The sequence below is a fragment of the Populus nigra genome, chromosome 15, assembly GCF_951802175.1.
Source record: "Populus nigra chromosome 15, ddPopNigr1.1, whole genome shotgun sequence".
Lineage (NCBI taxonomy): Eukaryota > Viridiplantae > Streptophyta > Magnoliopsida > Malpighiales > Salicaceae > Populus > Populus nigra.
In genome coordinates this window covers 9,489,827-9,512,526 of record NC_084866.1, presented here as the reverse complement: position 1 = coordinate 9,512,526, position 22,700 = coordinate 9,489,827, and the positions used below count along the sequence as shown (strand labels likewise).

General features: G+C 29.9%; 2 protein-coding genes across 3 annotated transcripts; one reads left to right on the top strand and one right to left on the bottom strand.

Annotated features, from left to right (window-relative positions):
• Nucleotides 1-7,303: 7,303 nt before the first annotated feature.
• Nucleotides 7,304-11,348, bottom strand: LOC133674391 (pentatricopeptide repeat-containing protein At5g21222-like). Its single transcript, XM_062095470.1, has 4 exons — nt 11,190-11,348; nt 10,362-10,524; nt 8,582-9,490; nt 7,304-8,490 (listed from the first exon to the last, which is right to left on the bottom strand). The coding sequence occupies exons 2-4, from the start codon at nt 10,413-10,415 to the stop codon at nt 7,603-7,605; spliced, it is 1,851 nt and encodes a 616-aa protein (XP_061951454.1). The 5' UTR covers nt 10,416-10,524; nt 11,190-11,348; the 3' UTR covers nt 7,304-7,602.
• Nucleotides 11,349-19,698: 8,350 nt separating this feature from the next.
• LOC133673972 (uncharacterized) lies at nt 19,699-22,001 on the top strand. Of its 2 annotated transcripts, none has more exons than XM_062094924.1 (3): nt 19,699-19,980; nt 20,945-21,036; nt 21,343-22,001. In XM_062094924.1, exons 1-3 carry the CDS (start codon nt 19,831-19,833, stop codon nt 21,746-21,748), a joined length of 648 nt encoding a protein of 215 aa, XP_061950908.1. In that variant the 5' UTR covers nt 19,699-19,830; the 3' UTR covers nt 21,749-22,001. The 2 variants fall into 2 exon arrangements, with proteins under 2 accessions (XP_061950908.1, XP_061950906.1); XM_062094922.1 differs by having other exon boundaries at nt 19,700-19,980; nt 20,942-21,036.
• The last annotated feature ends 699 nt before the right edge of the window (nt 22,002-22,700 follow it).

The window sequence follows — 22,700 nt, the reverse complement described above, 5'->3', positions numbered from 1 at the left end:
GTATTGAAATAATTTTATTTTTATTTTTTAAAATTTATTTTTGATATCAATATATCAAAATGATTCATAAATACAAAAATATTAATTTAAAGTTAAAAAATTTATTTTTTTTGAAAAGTACAATATAATCACAAAAACAAATAAGCTCTTAGTATCTCCCTTCAAGGACTTTGATTTTAGAATAATATTTGTGCGTGCGCGAAAGGAATTCTCTTAATCTGGTTCTTCATTGAATTACATTGACTTAGCAAAGAATTAACCAAACTTTATGGAATTTTTCATACAACTTGTTCGTGTCTTTTTATAAGCATTGAGTGGAGTTTCAGTTTATATATTCTTGGTGTCTCAATAAAGATTATCGTTGTGTCAAGCTTAATCACAAGCTTGGATTTAGCTTTCTTGGAAATGGTCGATTTGACTATAGGTTTCTAGATCTTTATATCCATGTGATTCATATCAGTTGGTATCAGAGCAAAACTCTAAAATCAGATTATATACATTTATCTTTTAGTTTTCATGTTATTTCATTGTTGTCGTCATCTAACACCTAATTACGATAAAATAAATAAATAAAATATAATTTGTGATCTAGTTGTCCACAATTAAAAAAAAAGAACAAAAAAAAGGAAGAAAGATCAAAGAAATCATAAAAAGGAAAAAAAGTAGGATTTAGCCATAAATTAGGGTTTTTCATCAAATCTTGGGTTCAACAACTCAAATCTAAAAGTTTTTAATTCTTGGGATATCTTATTGTCATTTCTTAATTTTGGGACTATTTATATATAATATGTTGGGATATTCTGAAAATTACAGAAAAAATCATAATTGATAGCTTTACGTCAAAAAATTCTTTTGTTGCTGATTTCAGGTTTGCTATACAGAAATTAGTTCAAAAAAAGTGTCTTTTATTAATTTGGGATATTTGAGTCTTATTTCATTATTTGTTTTGCTCTCATAATTTTTTCTCATGTCTCCGTATCGTTTATATTTCACATGAATTTATTTTTCAATTATGTATTCGTAATTTCATTTTGATAGATTTTTTATATATTGTTTCTTAAGTCTATATATTACTTTATATTGTGCTCCTAAGATGTTAATATTTTTTATTGGTAATGAATTAGTACCTTAAAGAACTATAATTTTTAGGATTGACCGGTAAAAGGAGAAATGTAAACCCCTAACCCAAGATCTATAAACCAATGTTAAATAGTGTAAATCCCGAATTGAAAAATAATAAATTTAGAAGAAACTTATTATGATTAGGGGTGAAAGTACTTAGCAATCTAGCTTAAAAATCTTGGACAAAAAAAGTAATAAATCGATATGCAAATAATATCGATGGCTGGGTAAAGTGTAAACCTCGTAATAAATCGCGTAGAATCTTGACTAGGAAAATAATAAATTAAAAGAAAATAAAATATGTTTATTGGTGGTAAACTCCTAGAATACTAATGTAAAACTCCAGAAGAAATAATGGATACATTTGTACATGAAAATATTGACGATTGGAGAATTTACCAGAATAACCTATGGTTAATAAAGTAGTGGTAAAATTATAAATAAAAAGAAAATTCCTCTCTCTCTTTCCTTAAAGCAGGTCGACACTTGGGAGGAGAAGAAAACTTGGAATTTTTTCTAAAAACTCTTTTCTTGTGTTCTTCTCTTCACTAACTTTAATTCTTAAGAAGTTAATTAATGATCCTAGCATAATAGTTCACCCTTAAATAGTGAGTTAAGTGAGTATCTTTGGTAGAGAAGCTAGACAGAGAAAGTGATACGAACCAAATCAAATCTGAATTTAACCTTAAAATATCTGCCGACTAGTTTTGCGAGATCAGGCTTGTCTCTCAAACTATACATCAAATCGAGATGAAATTTTATTGGAAGATACTGGACACATGAAACTACATTGTGGTGAATCTTTACCTCATTAGGAAATATATTTTTTTAGATGGTCAAAGTTACTAGATGAATCTTGTCAAATCTATCATAATAGATCTTCATGTACTATTTGGGATATATATGGAGCTATAAGTAGAATTTTGTTGCAATTCAAGTTGGGATAAAAACTAGACATCTTAATATTTTCAATTTTATATAGTAAACCCAGTAATTCATCTAGACAAGAGATAATGGCGTGTTTGAAGTCAAGATTGAAATTTGTCAGGAATGTACAGAAATTGAAGATTGGGATATATGGATAAATTTTAACATGAACACTTTGTTTTTATTATCCTATTTTATTTCATTATTATTTAATATTGAATAATTATTTTAATTTGGGTTTGTTCTAGCCCATTAGATATTGTTTAAAGGTTTATTTCATTATTGGATTTATGTTAGTTGATTACTAGTTTAGACCTATTAGCTTGTAACCAAAAGGGGGTCCACTAGGGTTATTATTTAAGCTATTATATAAGGTTTTGTAAGGTGAAATTTTCAGCAACCATGGATTAATGAAATAAACTTGTGTTTTGCGTGATGCAACATGTTTTCTTTGCTTGTCGGGACAAATAACAAATTCGACTTATCAAAAATTAATTGGCTTCGTGGTGTTTTTCTTTTACTTCTCGTTAATGAATTAGTATTTGTTGAGTGAGAGTCTTATTCCAATAGTGTTGGTGTCTTGGGACATGTTTTCATTGTGTCACACTCCTATCATACATGTTTTGGCTTTCTAGGATTCATTGTCAATCTTGTTGTGGGTTGCGTGGCTAAGTGATCACGAGGTTTGCATCAAAAAGTTTGATTTTTAAAAGAGAAGGAGAAGATTTGTGGAGAAATTGACAAGAACTCATTTAATTGAGTTGTATTATCTAAGGTAAGGGTCTTATTCCTAATTAATTTCAATTTTAATTCAATTCTTAAAGGAAAGGGAAAGAAATCCCTAATTTTTTAATTGCTAGGTTTTGTGGAATTTGAAGAACTGTTGTAATGATGTAAATTATATATTGTAGTTGTAGGAGTTAACAAGTAAGAAGCAAAATTGAAAGAAATCGAAGAAAAATTTGGGTTCTAAGCTTTAAAGGTGGCCAATCATATGTATAGAAATTGGGAGATTTGGGGAACTTATATTGTTTATATAAAACTCTTGTGTTATTTGAATTGTGGAAGGTTAATTGATATATGTAGGGTGAAATTGATTAATACTTGTATGATATGCATGTTGATCCAATTTTTAGAAAGGTATTAAAATGTGAAATGAAATGAAATTATTGTTGTTGAGGTGTTTAATTGATAAAATTGAGTTCATTGGTGGTTAAAATTGATCATGTGTGAAACAATTGAAAAAGTTTGGTCATCCATGATTTTTCATAACTTATGGTTGAATTGACACAAAGAAATTTGGAAAAGAATTATAATATTTTGAGCATGAAATTGTGATTTGTGATTGTAATGATAATTATAATATGTTATTATTTAAGTTAACTCATAAAAAATAAATCAATGGTAGCTAATTTTGAGGAAATGAAAAGTTGGTTTAGATTTGTTTTTGGTATTAATGTTTACTAAATGAGTAGGTATGCGTAATGGTGTTTAGGAAAGACTTTTGGTGGTATATATGTATTACATGTTATATGTATATGTTGGGAATATGTGGATTTGAAAAAAAAAAAGTAGATATGAAAATACTAATTGAATCAAATAAAATTGTGGGTCAAATTTTAGTCTTAATAAATGAATACATGGAATGGAATGAGTGGAAAGTAAGAATAAGGTTTCCTTGAGTGGCAGGCCATGTATGAATGTTAAGGATCTTTCCAAATTTGATGATAAATTGTTGAATTGGTTTAAATATTGTATGTTGGTATATAAATTGAAATGGTTAAGTAATGAATAGTGAAATTTTCAAATTTAATCATAAGTCTCGTTAAAATGGGCAAATGGTTAGTTTGGAGGATTTTTGGGAGAAATTGAAAATGTGATTAGATTATACTGGTTTTGGAATATGAATGATGTTGGGTAAATTAAGACTTGGTTATAAATGATACCATTATGATTTTATAAGAAATTAGTTGTTGTGGTGATACGTGGGAATGTTGAAAATGTGGAAAAAGATTGTGAATCGAGTTAACTTATATGTTTTAATGACAATTAGGATTGTTTGGCTTGAAGTAGTTAATGTAAAATAAATTGGACATTAGGTTATGTTGACTTAATCTAGAAAATGAAATTGTGTAAAATAATGGAAACTAGGTAAATCTAGCATTTAGATGATGTTATTATGCTTGAATGGTAATTATAACGTGTTTAAATTGATGAATATCAATGTGAATGAATAATTGTGTCGAGAATTATATCCTAATGACATTGTAGAAGTGTGTGTTAATAATATAAGGGAAATGTGAGAGAGTGACTTAATTGCGTTGAAATTTAATGTTCAAAAGATATTATGGAAATGATATGTTTGATATAGTAATGACTTTGTATTTAGGCATGATTGAAATCCATGTGAAATAAAATGTATTATTATCATATTATTGTGAAATAGGTAAAAAGAAAATATGGAACAATTCGATGAAGAAGTGTGAGATTTGGTGTTTTAAACAATATTATAAATGTTTGTTGTTAGTTTGAAAGTTTGTGAATTTGTTGCCTTGAATTTTTCTAATAAGGCCTAAAAATAAATAATTATAGGATGAAAAGGGGATTTAGGAACTTGGTGTAATGATGTAGATTTTTCTGTTAATTGATTTGTGTTAATTTAATTTATTGTAATTAGAATGAAATTAGAATTATTGCATGAATCGGATATTTGTGGCCATGTTTTGGTAAATATAGTAACTTGAGATCCTAAGTTTGGTTATCTTATGATGTGTTGGACATTAAATTGAAATTTAAAAATATAAGTCAGAGTGAGGATTTAACTTGATGGCATGAATATTGACTTATGGATTAAAATATTAATTAATGTTTGTAATATGGTTGGAAATTAATTAGAATGTTGGAATGAATATAAATCTCTATGGTTAAGTTTTTAATTGGTGATGTGATCATTAATTAATGAAATTAATGAAATCATGGAAGTATGGAGACTTCTAGGCTTGCATTTTTAATTGGAATAATGAACATTAATAAATGAGTTAATTGTGTGCATGGATAGTTTAACGAGATATTAAATTAATATCATTAGGATGTGTAAGAAACATAACCAAAGAAGGATATGTTGTGGTAGTAGATGTGTGTTAGTTTTTTTAGGTAAGGGTCACCTTTCTCGCCTCTTTAATTATTTAAATTGCTTTAATAATTTTAAAATGAAATGAAAATGATATGTTTGTTGTATAATTGTTTAACATAAGAAGATATGCCTACAAGGAAGAAAAATTTTACGGAGTTATAATCGAATGCAACATGAAAATATATTGTATGTGAATAATAATCAATCGCAACAACATGAGCTCATATAGCTGTAATAAAAGGACTAATATGTGATTTATAATTGACCGTAACAACAAGAATTAAGATATGAATTGTAACTCACTGCAACAATAGAAATTATTATATGCATGTAACTGATCATAACAATGAAAATTAATATGTGAATAGTAATTGATCATAACAATAGGAACTAATATGTAAATTGTAATCGACTATAATGATAGAACTTAGAATATAAGTTTGAAGCCATCTGTTTGGATGAAGGCTATAAAATTCAAATGAAGCCAGTTGTTTGGACGAGGGCTATTGATTAAAATAAAATGAGTTGGCCGTATGAGTGAGGGTTGTGAATCGAAAAATATTTAGTCAACTACGTGAATAAGAGCTGTGAATCTTGAAAGAATTGAGCTAGCATTTTATTTTGAGATGATGGGTAATGTGCACAGTCAAAAGTGGTAATAAAATTGTGTTAAACATAATAAATAGGCATAAAGTATATTTGAGATAGAAAAATAAATGAATGAGTCATAAATGGATATAAGAAATAATTAAGATGGAAAGATATATGAATGAGTCATAAATAGGCAAGAGGATTATATATTTCTATCTTAATTATATATGAATGAGCTATAAATAGGCATAAGAAATAATATATATTGTAACAGTCTAGTCCAACTTACCAAATATTGTCCGCTTTAGCTCACGGGTCTCACGGATTTGTTCTTGACGACCACGCATGGCTCCAAAACGCGTCAAACAAGTTAGCAACCAACACTACTAATAAGACTAGTTGTCGAATCCTCACCGGTCGATGTGAGATATTACAATTCACCCCCCTTAAGGAGCCCGACGACCCCATTAGCACAATTGAACAGCCGTGAGGTTGGCTCTGATACCAAATGTAACAGCCCGACCTAACCTGCCAGATATTGTCCGTTTTGGCCCACGGGCCTCACGGATTTGTTCTTGGCGACCACGTATGGTCTCAAAACATATCTGACAAGTTAACAACCAACACTATTAATAAAATTAGCTACCAAATCCTTACTCGCTGATTTGATATATTACACACATGCTTCTAGAAACACCTATCCTGAGAACATCCAAGTCTAGAAAGAACATGTTTAACCCAAATATATTTATCTACCATCCATACAATTGTTATTCAATATCAAATACTCTCACTTCTTTCCATCATAAATGGTTTTACAAGATAGTGCTATGCATGACCATGATGGCCCACATGACAAGGTCATTTTCTTTCAATAATGCATCACCAACTATTTGGATCTATAGACCCAAATGATTTCTATTAAATCAAATATGATAGTTTTTTTTTCTTAATTTTGCCTTTATCTTCATGAATAGATAAACATCCATGAACCATGAGGTAAGTAGAAGAACACAACTTTATTTTTTTCTAGCATTTTTATCTTCTTCATCACTCTTGTAAACACAAACATACATCATATTTTTTAAGGCTTCATTTCTCCGACAACCTTATTAATTTAAACATCGGAAGGTCTCTTAAACCTATAGAGAACTTGTTTTGATCGTGCTCATGATTTCCAATAATTATCAAGCACGACATTCCATTTACACCATCTCAGCCTATTATCACCCTTGAAAATACTTTGTTTTTCTAGGGTTCTCTTCAAACCTCACCAGCTACCTTTGCCTTTTGGTGTTTTAATATGCCTCCTAATTCTCAAAAATATTAATTCAAGTTGGAAAAAAAAGATAATTCAATTTATTTTATTCATATAATATTTTATATATTTTAATAAATAACTAAAAAGTGGATTTATTGATTTTGGAAAAACTTGTTTAATTAGTTTTTATTTTCTTTATCATGTTGCTTATGAGCACATCAATCTACCATGAACAAGAAACTGGTAAGGACGTGTGAGCTCCAAAGGCATCCAACAAAGCCAAGCTCAATAAATTCTTAAAATAACTTCAATTGTGTATGTTGTAACGCAGCCTGTCCTCATAACAGTACTGTAAGTAAATACAAAGTAACCACTTATTACCTATAATTTGTATAAACAATGATGTCAATAGACATGAAAATTAATCGCAGTATCTACAACTTTCACGAGCAAGCAATCTTTCATCAGACCTGCATGATTTAATCTCATGGTAAGGGCACTTTCCAAGTTCAAGTCATCTGTATCATCCTACATATGTATGATAACAGTATCTCCCATCGTTTCCCTGTCAATTTATGCACAGGATTCTGCTTGCGACTTTTTCACAAATGCCAACTAGACTTTGGTGTTGCCTTCTGCTTTTGATTTGCGGTTGTGCTCCAAACACAAACAGACGAGTGAGCAAGACAGAGTTGGTGCCTGTCCATGAAGACTCAGACGAAGACCTGTAATTCTTAAGAATCATCTGGGTTCTTATTTTAACAGAAGATGATCCGTTTTGATTGGTAGTAGCTTCCCCAGGTACCTGTAACAGCTTAGAATAAGAAGCACCAAGGTCTTGGTCTTTATAAATCCTATCCAGTCTATCCACGGGCACGTCATCTTTCTTTCTATCTGCTTTGACCTCCGGATCTTCGTCATTTTCTATAATTCTCTCAGCTTCACTCAGCAAACCAATGGCACGCCATGCATCTGCTATTAGCTGCATGGTCCCCTTCTTAGGAAAGACACCCTTTTCTTCCATAACTTGCAGCAATTCTTCTGCTTTCAATGGCTGCTTTGCTTCACCATATCCCCATATCAAGGTCTCATAGGTTTTCAAGTTGGGGGAAACGCCAATTTCACACATTTTCTCATAAACCTTCATTGCATGCTCCATTTTTCCTGCGCTGCACCATCCACTTATAACGGTGGTGCAGATTACAACATTTGGATGCACGCCATATTTTCTCATAGAAGTCAGGATTGACTCTGCCTTTTCAGGTTCTCCAGCTCGCACATAGCCCTTTGCAAGGATACTGAATGCATGAATGTCAGGTTCTATTTCAGCCTTCACCATGTCATTGAAGATCTCTTTGCATTTGTCCATACGCCCAGCTGAACTCCATGCATTCATGATTGTGCTAAATGTTACAACATCTGGCCTTACCCCATTTTCTTCCATTAATGTCAGCACCTGTTGAACATGTGACAAAGCCAGAAATTAGGAGTGTTTGGGATGGATCTTTCTTTTGGCATGGTGAAAGGTATCAAAGACACGAAATTACCTCATCAACTCCTTCAGTATCCATGGTATCTAGAAATCCTTTGATGAGAGAATTAAAAACAAAGAGATTAGGAAGCACTCCAAGCTCCTTCATTCTGAACACAAACCCTGAAGCGTCAACCATATTACCTTCTTTGCAGTAGCCATTCACAATGATGCTGCAAGTACGCTCGTTGGGCGACACTCTCCTGTTCAGCATTTCCAGTATCATTTCTTCAGCCCTAATTGTCTCTCCTTTCTCTGCGTAAGCCCTTGCTAGTGTGTTGTATGTGACAGCATCTGGTTGCATGCCAGATGCCACCATCTTGTACACCATGTTCCAAGCTTCTTCCATGTTTTCCTTGTTACACCAAGCTCTAACAAGAATATTATATGTCCTTTGATTTGGTTTCACACCTCCATCCTGTAAAAACTCCAGTAATTTCAAAGCTTCTTCAGTCTTGCCAGCATTCCCATATCCTTTGATAAGGGTGTTAAATGTGCTTGTTGTTGGTTTACATCCACTCTCCTTCATTTTACGAAATAGTTTCATGGCTTCCTTCATATTTCCAGATTCAGAAAAGGCATTGATTATGGAATTGAAGAGTATAGAATCAGGCTTCATGCCATTTTCTTCCACTTTAGAGATGAGTCGAAGTATAGACTTGAAGAGTTTTTGCCGAGTCAAGGCCGAGACAAGGGTTGTGTATGTTATAAGAGTTGGCCTGTGTCCCTCGTCCATTAAACTGTTGAAAATAGAATGGGCTTCTCGAGGCTTCCCTTTCCCAATCAAAACATTCATCAGTTTTGTTCTAGAGCGGACTATCCTGCAGCGATTGTTGCCCAAACAGATAGGGCAGCAGGATTTAACTTGTGAATCCACAAATGATGAAACCGATTGAAATTGGTCGTTCTCTAGCAGATTTGATTCCTGTAAAGTTGAAATCAATCAAAAGTTGGTTGTCACCATGTAATGACTGAACACAGACCCACAGTGCTGTAATTTCCAAGTAGCAAAGCAATAAAACTTCATATATCTCCATAGATTTGACTGGTAATCAGCTAAAAGATCAACAAGAAGTAAATGGATATAATCTTGAGAGAAAAGGCACATTTATACAGGCCAGCCAAGGTATATGTAGACACCAATTCTACACTTTCAGTCCCCGCCAATGCTTGTAGCAACATGGATATGCACAGGTCTTTACTCCTCCCTCGACAATCAGAAAACTACATTACAAATTTTGATTCACAATTTGCTCATCTTGAACCAAGAGATAGAAGAGGAAATAGGATAGGACCTGAATTGATCCAGATGTTAAGGAGAATAATTAGTCAACTAGCTGAGTTTGCGACCCATCCCTGCAATATGTCACAGTCCCCAATTATTTAATTTTACTCTAGTCCACGGATTCAGTTAGTTGAATTAATTGTTGAAATCTCCATTTACAACTTTCTCCAAACCACTCACAATACAAGGCTCTCCTCTGATGTCATAAATAATGCAAGGATTGTTCAGTAATAATGATGAAAGTATGTGCCGGATTCTCACCAATTTTTGCAGGTCTTTCTTGGGGGAAAATGAGGAAAAACACGAGAACAGCACAAAAAGTAAGGCAATAAAAAAAAAATGGAAGCTTTTTGAAAATGTATGTACAAGACAAAAGCCACTTTGTTAAGCAAGTTATTGTTATATTTCTTTAAAAAGGATTGTACAGGATTGTCACAGATTGCAACTGAAGCGATTAAACAACGCAAGGCAAGATTTGAGCAAGTAAAAGAGCAATATGGAGTAGTTGTACCATAACTGCAGGTGCTTCAAGCCTCTTTCCGCTTGTAATTGTCCCATCTTCCATCTTACCCTATCTCCTATCCTCCCACTCCCTTAGCAAACCACCTCCTGCCTTTAATGTATTCCAATCCGAACTACCACACATACACAGATGCCAGTGAACTTATCTTCTTCTGGACAGATTAAGAACATAAATCATAACGTTAATAATTGTAGTGATTGAATGAATGAGACTGCACTGAGAGAAGACAGTCGCTTCTAAAGATCCAATAAGCAGTACCAGGTTAGCAAAACCAGAAATCATGGGAACATTAATTCTGCAACTATACTAGACACCATCTAAATAGCTAATCTTTGAAAGTTCGAATCAATACCTAGCTGGAAAAGGCTAAACCCACATTAAGAGTTTATTAAATTCACCTAATTTGACACACAAGGCATAGAGATGCATTTTCCTTTTCCCAGTTAAATTCACATAAACCTCAAGAGAGATTTTCTGCTATACCAACCTATGTGGAGCAATAGCATCAATAAGGTGTTAATTTGACCTCTGCCAAGGAATCAACTTTAAAATAAGTAAGAACAGAAAATGATTATACCACTCATATCAAATGACAATCTTAAGCGACTGAAAACAAAACCCAGATCACAACTTCCAGTGATCAGATTATTTCATGCAGGCAAATGTTAATGGGAAGTTTTATATAGAAATTTGAAACTTGGTAGAGCGAAGTTACAGGCTTACAAGTCACCAAACAAAAATGCCTGACACTGAAAAGGAAGAGAAAATACAGTAGCAGGAGAAATCTAAGGAGTTAAACTAGTTGCAGGTTCCTACCTCGAGTTGAGCAGTTGCAAAAGGTGGGGAGGAGTGAGAAGAGGCTGAATTTGCATGGTTGGTTGGCCTCTTTAGACATGCAGCAGCTCATGAGAGTAGCAGAAACAGACTTGTTGTTTAGTGGCTGTGTTTGTGTTGTGGCATCCACTAGAGATTCTTATCCACAAATATTATCAGAAACAGATTCTTAGGATAATTTTTTGAGGCTGTAAAATATTATGATGCCAAATTTATGATTAGTTTTTTAGGTGGAGGAGAATTTTCCACGCCAAATTTTCGTTTTATGGTTAATAGAGAATGGGATATGCTAGTGATTGGTTAGAGGAGAAAAGATTTCAATAATTGTAAATATCTATTTTTATTAAGTTTTTCAATAATTAAAATTAATATTTGCACGAGAAATAATGATTTAAGATATTTAGAAAAGTATTTTATTAAACAAACTATTGTTTTTTTTTGTTCATTGATTTTCTCACAAAAACTCTTTTTTTCCAATAGCAGCATATTTTTTTAATTAAAAGCAAAAGCAATTAAAAATTGCTTAAAACTTTTAATAAAAAAATAACCAGGAAAAAAAATATGTTTCTTCAATCTATATTTTCTTATCAGAACTGTTAGGTTTTTTTATCATTATATAAAAAACAATTAAAAAAACACATTAAAAATCTTGTTTATATGCAATCAAATAAAAAAAAGAATAAATAATTTGAAAACATTATTTAAAAACTTTATAAAAAACATAACAAAATATAAATTTTATTTTTATGAAATATTCTTGACCACAAATTAAAAATAAATAAATTATGGATTCATATATTAATAAAAATATTGCTAATATTATAAAGAAAATATTATAATATTATTGGAAAATGAAGGAAAATATGAATTATATATAATGAGATAATGTCTTAAATATAATTTTAATTTATTTATTATAATTAATATTAATAAAAAAAATTAAGAAAAAAAAAGTTATTTTAAAAAAATCCATTATGTTAGGCTCAATGCCCACTCAAGCCTACATAATCAAGCCCACGTGTTTGGTTTCTTTTTTTTTTTTCTCCCTATTTACAAAACAAAATAGATGACATGTTATCTCTTGATATAGGTTTTGGTCATTGAAAAGCTGAATTCTAACTTGTTAGACCCAAAAATCCTAATTTATTTTTTACTTCAAAACACCATAAAAACTTAAATTAAACCATATATAATCTCAAAACACATGTTAATTTGTTAGAAAACAAAAGAAAAAATTATCTCAAATTAAAAAAAAAACTTCTGGAACCTTAATCTAATTTTCTTGACAACATATATAATCAAAAACACCTTAATGACATTTTTGTTGTCAAGTGAAACTGATTGACATCAAAATCAAACTTTTTCATTGCTAAAATATAGCTAATTAACAACGTTCTCTCTATTTTCTCTTTTTCTAATGACTCTCTCTCCTAACTCAAACTCAAAGATCGAAACACAAAACAAATAAAGTCTAGTACATAAACATAATTTACATAAACTAAAAGGGCCAAAAAACAAGAAAACAAAGACTATTTGGATGAAAATGCACTTTTTTGCGTGATTTTGAGAAAAGCCATGTAGATTTTGTTAATTTTATTTTGGTCATTTTTCTTTAAATTCTGTTTTTATACAACCAATTTCAATTCTGTTTCATTAAATTGGCTTCTTATTCTATTCTAAAACATGATTAAACACCTTGAATTGTCAATAACGAGAAAAAAGAGTTTGACTTTCAAGACCTAAAAAAATTCATTTTGAATCTTTTTCACTTGAAAAAAACCTAAGAAACACTTTAAATATCTCAATAAACTCATTTATAATTTCAAAACATCAGTTGATCAGTCAAAAACCAAAAACTAATAAAAATTTTTAAAAAAACTTGTTAAACCTCAATCCACTTTTCTCGACAATATAAGTGATAAAAAAACATCTTAATGAAATCTTTCATCAAGTGAAAACAATTGACACTAAAATCGACCTTTTATATCTAGAATGTGGCCAATTGACTAATTTCTCTCTCTTTCTCTTTTTTGCTGGTTACTTTCTTTCTTCTAACTTAAATTCAATAGCTAAAATGTAAAACATATGAAGTTTAGTACCTAAATATTTATTTTTCTAAATTAAAGGGACCAAAAATGAAGAAACGAAGACTATTTGTATGAAAATGCACTTTGTCCCATGAATTTGAGAAAAGCCAAATAGATTTTTTTTATTCTTATTTTGGTCCTTTTTTTTTTAATTGTGTTTTATGTAACCAATTTCAATTCTATTCATTAAATTGGCCTCTTAAAAAAATTCTTAAAAAACTAATACGGAAATAAGAAAGATGAAAATGAAACTTTCTTCTCTTCATTATAATACAAAATTTTTTTTTTTTTTGTGTTGAGTTGTTTCACTATTTCTTCTGCTATTCATTCATTGTTTGGTTTTTTTATGTCCTTTCAGTTTTTTTGGTCCTTTGTCTTTTTTTCTATTACCATAGTTTTTTTGTTATTTGATTCAATCCTTACATGATGTGTTTAATTGAGATTGGTCTATATAGTTTGATTTAATTGGCTTGGTATGAGGCTCTAGTAATATCAAAAAAATATCCCGACATTGAACCAACACTTAATTTTGCAAAAACAAATTTAGATTTTTTCATTTTACGAAGGACTAAAAATTAAGGGACTATAATTGAAATTGAGAGAGCAAAAATAAAGCATCCCTGTTCTTTGACAGAGAAGAAACTAGGCAAGGAAACTAGAAGGAGTAAAGAGAGGAAAAAAAAAAGAAGGGAGGGAGGAAGAAATGGTCGCCAAAGCTCTACTGACATTGTGTATTATCTTAGAAAGAAGCTCACACCAAGACAATTCTAACAACACTAAAAAAAACTGTCATTGAAGGCTAGAGGAAGCCACACACACCTCCCTAATGCAACGACTCCTCTTGCATATTGGCATTTTTACATACGCTAGACACTTTCATTCTCTTTTCATTCAACATAGTCATTGATTCTCTAATAACTCTTCAATTTAATCTTGAATTTTATCTCACCAAGAGCTAAGCCCTCTCTCTTCAATTTAGTTCATGATTCTCTAATAACTCTTCAATTTAATTTCTAATTTCATCCCACCCGAGCCTAATGATGACCCATCTAGAAAGAGAAGAGGGAAGAGAAAACAAAGAGATGGATGGCCAACTAGGTTAACACATTATGGTCGTGTTCATAACCATGGTGGCAAATTTGATAGGCTAACATGGTTGATCTAGGTCGATCCAATATTTTTTTCATTTTAATATTAAAAAAAATATCATCCTAATGTTTTTAAAGATAAACCAAGTTTTTATTATTTATCCAGGTTATCTTTAAACTCGTTAAATTAACTAGGTCACTTCATAGCAACTCTTACATGATTTAGTTTAAAGCTCGAGTTAGGTACAGAATCAGTTTAGGAGGTTTCACGGTTGCCCATTAAGTTGGCTTTAATGACAGTCAAATATTTCCACACGCCCTACCCTTTTTTTACATTAAAAAAAATAACAATGTTGCTTATATGTTTTTATTACAAAAAACAAAGTTTAGACAACATTGTCTTTTTTTTTTTACTCAGATGAGGTTTTGACCGATTCAACTTGGTATGTTATGAGTTTACGCATTTTGTTTTTAAAACAAAAAACATGCTTACAAGATTATCATTGTCACCTTAAATTCATACTCGCATTAGAGTGCGGATAACAAATATAGTTCAATTCTAAAACATGTTTAAATATTTTGAATTGTTAATAACATGTAAAAATAAGATAATATAAACGCTTAAAACATCATAACCATCGTATTAAATAATAAATTAAAAAAATGATAATTAAAACAATAATAATAATAATAATAATAATAATAAGTTAGTGCTCCAATCAAAAATAAATTATGAGAGAGTATAAAATAACGTGAGTGAACAATGAAAACCAATGCCTTTTAGTTTTATTGTAATGCAATGTAATTATAACTTCAATTCTTTTCTTTTCTTTTCTTTTATTTTCTTTCTTTTGGCAACAAACGAAGAGCTTTAATAGGGGTAACGACTTCATATAACTTTCGAAATTATATTTTAATGAAAAATGATTTATTTTTATATCCTTAAAAATACTATATCGTAAGTCTTTGCATATCTTTTAAATAACAAATACTGAAATACAGATATAAAAGTATACACACTTTAAAAAAAAATAGAAGTGAATACTCAATTAAAAATAAAGTGAAAATTTCATCCACTCTTCAAATATATCTCAGCATGCCATGCCATGTGATAGTTCAACACCCATGTCAACAAGTCTTTTGAATTGTCTACACTATATAATTGTTAATTTATTTTTAATACTAAAAAAAATATTTTTTTTATTAAAATAATACTTGATTTGAGTTAAATTAAAAGTATTTTATTATACTCTTTAAATGTATTTTGACCATAGTAAAAATGTTTTTTTACCATGAATAAAACAATTATAATTATTGTCATGTTCATAACAGTACTAGTACTAATAACGTTAACAATAGGCTCTGCAATATTACCTCAATTTTAGTTAATTCTATTATTATTATAGTAATAATAGTTGGTTTACATCTCTAAAACTAAAACTAATTGGTTACAGATTTTAAAGAAATCCTATTAATTTTTTTTATTCGGGTATTCTTACATTCTTTTAAAAAATAAAATTAATCCCGTTTAGAATTTGTGACTACCCCTTTTAATAAGTACGCTTTCTGGAATTGAATTAGAAACCTATAAGTGCATAAAGAACATTTTGTTAAATTGTATTAACTATAATATTTTTCACAAAAACAAAAAAGTTAATTTATTTTTTAAAATGTAATTTTACTTCATTAAACGTAAAATATAGTAAAATTATCCTAAATCGAGTTATGTAAAAAGGAAAAGTACCCATTATTACTAAAGTACCAGTCGCTTTACCTTTTATCAAAGTGAAGATTATAAATCTTGTGCTATGTACCTAATGAAATGATTTATAAATTTTTTATTAGAAAAAAATAATTTGCTCTGATTACTTAAATTTTAGTTTATTGATAACTCCAATTTAGAATTAGATTTTGTTTCTGGATATGAATTAAAAATAATAATTTACGTTTTTATTGCATGTATATATATATATTCTTTTAAAAAAGCTTATATAACTGTAATAGAATATTTCAGGTAGCATTTGGAAATTATCCTGAGATAAAAAAAAATAAAAACAATAAAAACAAAAACAGAGAATACAACAAATAAAAGATATAAAGATAAAATTATATTTGGTAGTCATTACAAAATAAAGTTATTACCTTTGTATTTTATTTAGTTAATAGTAGATAAGACAAAATAACGTATAAAAAAGTCTATTTAACCCTTAATATATATATTATTATCAAATTTATATATTTTAGAAAATAAATATTTTTTTTATTTTAGTTTATATTAAGTGTTGATAATAATAATAATAATAATAATAATAATAATAACCCTTACTATAAAACTTAGACTGATCCAGTTTAAGAAAAAACAAAGGCTAGACTTAAACCAATAAAATACTTGGTAAACTTGCAATCATAGATAAAACCCAGTCCAAACTAATTGATTTTTTTTTTGTTAAAATGATATCATTTTTATCCATTTTATAAATAAAAAAATTAATTGACTTAAAACTATGATAATAATAATTTTTATTCTTACACATCTTAGTTATATAGTTGTAGAATTAAGAGTTTATGTCATTGATATTTTAGAAATAAAAAATAAAAAATATTATATGTAAAACATGTTCTCTTTGTATCTTTTATTTTAAAAATACAAAGTTTACTTCAAAATTATCTCAAGGATGTATTTATATTTATTTTTTAATTAAATGTATTTTTGTCTTTATGGTATAGTAACCAAACAGCACCTTTAGACGCTACAAATGTCTCTTACAAGATAATGACAAGAAAAAAAATGCTAGTATTTATTAAATATTATATTTATTAAGTCTTAAAAAATACCACATGTACCTGTTGTTTTTATGATGATTTATTTGTTATTTAAAGGATTGCTATTCTTTCCCTTGATTCGAAAGATAACTATGCTTGAATTTATTACAATTAAATAACCATAGGTTACTGTAGCAAATACCCCTTCCCAAGTGTCACAAAAATTACTTATAGAATAAGATACCAATTTATTACTACCTTTCTATCTATGAGACAAACCGAAGATAAATATATAACAGAAGTCCAAGGATACCAATGTCCTGGTGTAGGTTTAGCTGTGAATATGTCTTATATTCAATCGGTTAATTATATATAGAATTGATTTTATTTATATAAAATATATTTAATATTAATAAAGTTTTTTTATATTTAATATTTAATTATATTTAATTAATAAATCTAATATTTGATTAATGAATTAAAGAAAAGATAAAATTCGTGGAACAAAAATATTTTACATATGAAATTATAAAAATTATTATAATTATGAGATTCTTGCATCAAACATTATTCCTAAATGTTCTTAGTGAATGTTCTATTAAGATTAGATATTAATTATAGCTGTTAAGAACGATGTATATTATATTTTTTCTTTTATGAAAGGAAGTAGTTACTCTCATAAACTAAGGTGTAAAAGATACATGAAACTAATGTGTAGGTACTTGTAAAATGACATGTACATTGAACTGACCCGTAAGAGAATTTTATATGGAGAGATCACTCATTTCTATTTAAAAGCTCATATGATAGTTGATGATTAATCAAGTGTGACTTGATTGTGAATAAATTTTAGAAATTGAAGACTATAATATAATTAATACAGAGATTACAATTCTAAACTTAAAAACAATCAGGTAAGGATTTAATTGAATAAATTTTTAAAATTAACCTAAAATAATAGTGTGATATTATTTAAGGGGCAAATTGTTATTTTATTATTTATAGAGTTTTATATTTCCCTATAAATAGAATGTTATGCTTTTTATTTTCTTAGGTGAATAAAGTACAATATATAAATATCTAAAACACAAAAAAAAAAAGATAACACTCAAAGTTATAACAATTTTTATCTTTTAAAAAGGTTTAAAAAATTTCTTACTGGTAATTTATGTATATTACAGTTAAAGACCAGATATTTGGATAGTTTATGATTTGCAATAACCTAGCATTCAAGTAAATATTTAAAATCAAATGAACATTTAATTTTCAGGTAACTTTTATATAAACCCTAAACAACTCTAAATTTATTAAACAAAATTTTTAAAACTCCTAAAAACTTTTAAATTTATTATTTCTGCTAAGTTTTCAAGAAAACAACAAACACATTCTTATTATGCCTCATCCATCATCCCCTGTATCTAATTTGATCTCATTGGATTTGGTTAGGTAATAGGCTTTATCCATCCACTAGATATCCATTTTATATATATATATATATATATATATGAAACTCTAAATTTTTTTAAGGAAATCATAATCGGAATTCACATAAAATAAGAAATTCTAAGAAATTAAAGAAATAAAATTAATAAACTATCATCCACAAATCACAACATCATAACATAAAATCTCTAAATAAAACCAAAATAAATTTCAAAATCTAAAGGCTTGGTTATTCATAGAAAACTATTTCCATCTTTATTTCTAGTTTTCTTCTTCATTTTTCAGTTTTTTTCAATGAAAAATTAAAAAAAAATATTTATCGAAAATGTAAAGGGGTTTTTACCTAAAAATAAAGACATATGCCAAGGTTATAATGATTTAAAAAAAAAGTCTAATTTTTTTGTATATGAGATGATCTAAATATAAAATATCAGTTTATATTTTTGACATTCATGAAAAAACTATATTAACTCCAGAGAAAATATATTAAATTTATAATAAAAATATTTTTTTAATTTAATAAATATAAATTAAAATTATTTTAATGTTTCATATTAATAAAAGTATTTTTGTGTATATATATATAAGAATATAGTATTACTTATCATTTTAGTTTATTTTATATGAAAATAGTAAAAACTGTTTTTCTAGTTCTTTGAACATGAACTTTCAGTTTATTTTTTATGACTAATTTTTCAGAGAAGTAGAGCATCATTCTATATACAATTCTTGTAAAATCATATATATAACAAAAATAATTAGATAAAAAATATTGGATTGAGTGATGGGTTGGATGAACAATTCACTTGCCCCACACAAAACCAAAATAAATTTCCCCTTCATCCGAGTTAGCATGGTAAAATTGAATAAAAAATGAGCAGATCAAGTGAAATTTTCATCTTATAAGAACACATTCTAAACTGTCAGGCGGCATCACGCTTTACCAATTGTATTTTATCTATTTTTATTTTTTATTTGTTTTTTTAAAAAAGTGTTTATCTAATAAGGCTAATTAAAAGGGTTTCTTTTAATTTTAATAATGATAGTAAATTACGATTAAAAATAAATAATGATAATTATTCGTTTTAAAAGCAGTCAGTAGAGATACAGTGTTGATGATGTATATAAAATCGAGGGGATGTGTCGAAGTCAGAGCTTCTGGCAAGCTGGACATCCACAAGTCATGGCTTTCTAAAATCTATACTTCTCTTCCCCACCTCTCTCGCTTTCCTTGATAAAAAGATGCTGAAGGCATGGAAATGGTACCAGCACTGTCTATCTTCTCATCCAGTGAAGACCCAAATTGTCAGTTCGGGAACCCTTTGGGGCATTGGTGACATTGGTGCTCAATACATCACTCACTCTACGGCTACCAGCCTTCTTCCAAAATCTGTAACTTCCTTGCGAATTGGGTTTTTATCTATTTTTTATAATTGATATTTCCTTTTTTTGATTTGGCATCTGGGTATCTATCTGTGAATTGTGTTTTTTTCTCAACTATGTCAGCTTTGTTTATGGATTCTTAAAATACTGAGGCATCAATTTGACGATCTTTGGATGTCTTTTTTGCTGCTTAGCTGGTGCCTGCTTTTATCTATATTGGTTTTATGAAGGCAGCTGCTTTACTATTGTGGATTGGACTGACCTCTTGCTTGTTATTTATTTCAAGAATGTGGCTAGTTTTCTCCTTTATTCGGATTCCACATTCCAATGGAGCCTTCATTTTTCAGATGCCATTTATTTAGGATCCATCATGGGATTGAGGCTTAGTGGTTGTTGACTTGTTGTTGGCCATTGTTGCGTTTAAGGGATAGTTCACTTTCCTTTTTAAGTGTGAAATTCTGTTGAATTATTTTCAATCAACCACAATAGTGGCTGTTGACTTGTTGGCCATTGTTGCATTCAAGGGATAGTTCACTTTCTTGTTCAAGTGTGAAATTATGCTGCATTATTTTGAATCAATCACATTACGTAAAGAAACAATAACCGAATGCATTAACATCCTTAATTCTAGTCAGTGACAAGAGTAAATGTGTCAAACCCTGATTTCAGATATTCTGATCAATATGGCCAAAGGATTGCACATTAAAATTGATCAAATCGAGATTTTGATTGAGGGAAATATGTTTGATCATGATTGTTTTGTTTCTAAAATTCTAGTTTTTGTACCATGTATATTTGACCTTCTTCAGTATCTTTCAGTTTCAATCGGTACTTTTGCAGAATTAGCATTGTGGTTTCTAAATTTAACTGAATTATCATCTTCTCTGAAGCTGGTTATATGTTTGTGTGTGTGCATGTGTGCGTGTCTGTTGCAATCATTTGTTTGAACTATATTTTTTGTTTCATGTAGCAGAATGAGGGTGCAGAATTTAAAATCAATTGGAAACGTGTAGCTATCACAAGCATGTTTGGCTTTGGCTTTGTTGGTCCTGTTGGCCATTTCTGGTTCGTCCTTTTCATCTTACTATTTCCTTTGGTCATTTTAGTTGGATCCTTTCGGGCTACTGCATAGTTTTTCAGCTACCAAAGACAGCCTTCTGAGCTCATGTGAATAAATGGTTTCACCTAGGTCGACTGTAGACAGTATAGGCATGGAAAATGTTATTGAATCATCACATGGTTGTTTGAAACTGGATTTTATCTTTTAACTGGAAAGCTAACTTCAAAACAAAAATGAAACTGCCAGAATCACCATGCACAAGTATCAGAGGATCAAATCTTGTGTTTTACATGTACGAAACTTTTTTCTAGGTATGAAGGCTTAGACAGGTTTATAAGGCTGAGATTTCTACTGCAACCAAAGTCACCTCGATTTGTCGCCACTAAAGTGGCTGCTGATGGCATAATTTTTGGCCCCTTCGATTTGTTTGTGTTCTTCACTTACATGGGTTTTTCCACGGGCAAGAATGTTACTCAGGTGAAGGAAGATGTGAAGAGGGACTTCCTCCCAGCCTTGATCTTGGAGGGTGGCGTGTGGCCAATATTTCAAGTTGTGAATTTTCGGTATGTGCCTGTCAGGTACCAACTCCTCTACGTCAATGTGTTCTGCTTGATAGACAGTGCTTTCTTATCCTGGATTGAGCAGCAAAAGGATGCTCCATGGAAGCAGTGGTTCACATCTTTTCAGCCTTTGAAGGAACGAGGAGGTGAGGTCTGATTATATTGTCTTACTTAGTTACCCCCTACTGGTATCATCTCACATCAGTGATCATATTGGTAAATTGCAACAAAATACATGTGTAACATCAAATGAGAATTTTACAATCAACCACAAAGTGTCCATTTGAAACTTTAGAAGTTAGGATTTGAGACTGGATCGATTGGTTGTAATTGTGAGGGTTGGATCAATTTTTACCCCTAATGCAATGGAAACAAAACCAAGCCCGAGTTTTGGAATGGCTTTTTTCAAATCTTCTAAACTGGCTGCAACTGCTGTTGGGTTGCCAATATTGGTTTCTGATTATTGTGTTTTTTCTGTCATAAGAACTTGGAAACTGTCAGCAATGCAATATCTGGACTTATAAGCGATTGATGCAACAATTGTCACAAGGATTTGATTATGCAAAGTGAGTGTTACTGGTTTCCCTTTGTAACAAAAGCCAGCTGCAAATCGGTTGAGTTTCCCACACCGCATTAGCATCACCGACTCACCACCAGCAGCTACACAAATTATGTCATTAATAACCCTCTTCTCGTCTCACCTTCTTCCCTCGCATGTTTACTTCGTACTGATTATTGAACTATAAAACGAAAGGATCAGATGCCTCAGAACCGGCAGATGGTTCTATTATTCAAATCCCCGAGAACTTAAATGGAATTTCTGCTATACCAAAGTCAAAGATATGCGTTTATGCAGTAAAATTTGTCTCTCTACTTCAACTGAAAATAGATAACCCACAGTCCATTGGCAGTGGACCGACGCATCAAAAAGCTACTCTCTTGGCTGCCTTTTTTTTTTTTTTTTTTTGGGGGGGGGGGGGTAACCGATAAGAATCAAGTAAGGATTCATATTTTTATTTTATTATTTCTCACTTCTCTCCTTTTTTTTATCCTCTTAGATTCACTTATATGTTATAATATGTTACAAAAACATTTAGAAATCTAGTGGC

Coding starts and splice junctions, on each gene's coding strand:
- LOC133674391 (XM_062095470.1), bottom strand. CDS start 10,415: ATGGAAGATGGGACAATTACAAGCGGAAAGAGGCTTGAAGCACCTGCA. Junction 9,491..10,361: donor TTGAAGCACCTGCAGTTATG/GTACAACTACTC, acceptor TCAACTTTACAG/GAATCAAATCTGCTAGAGAA. Junction 8,491..8,581: donor ATACTGAAGGAGTTGATGAG/GTAATTTCGTGT, acceptor CATGTTCAACAG/GTGCTGACATTAATGGAAGA.
- LOC133673972 (XM_062094922.1), top strand. CDS start 19,831: ATGCTGAAGGCATGGAAATGGTACCAGCACTGTCTATCTTCTCATCCA. Junction 19,981..20,941: donor CCAGCCTTCTTCCAAAATCT/GTAACTTCCTTG, acceptor TGTTTCATGTAG/CAGAATGAGGGTGCAGAATT. Junction 21,037..21,342: donor GGTCCTGTTGGCCATTTCTG/GTTCGTCCTTTT, acceptor ACTTTTTTCTAG/GTATGAAGGCTTAGACAGGT.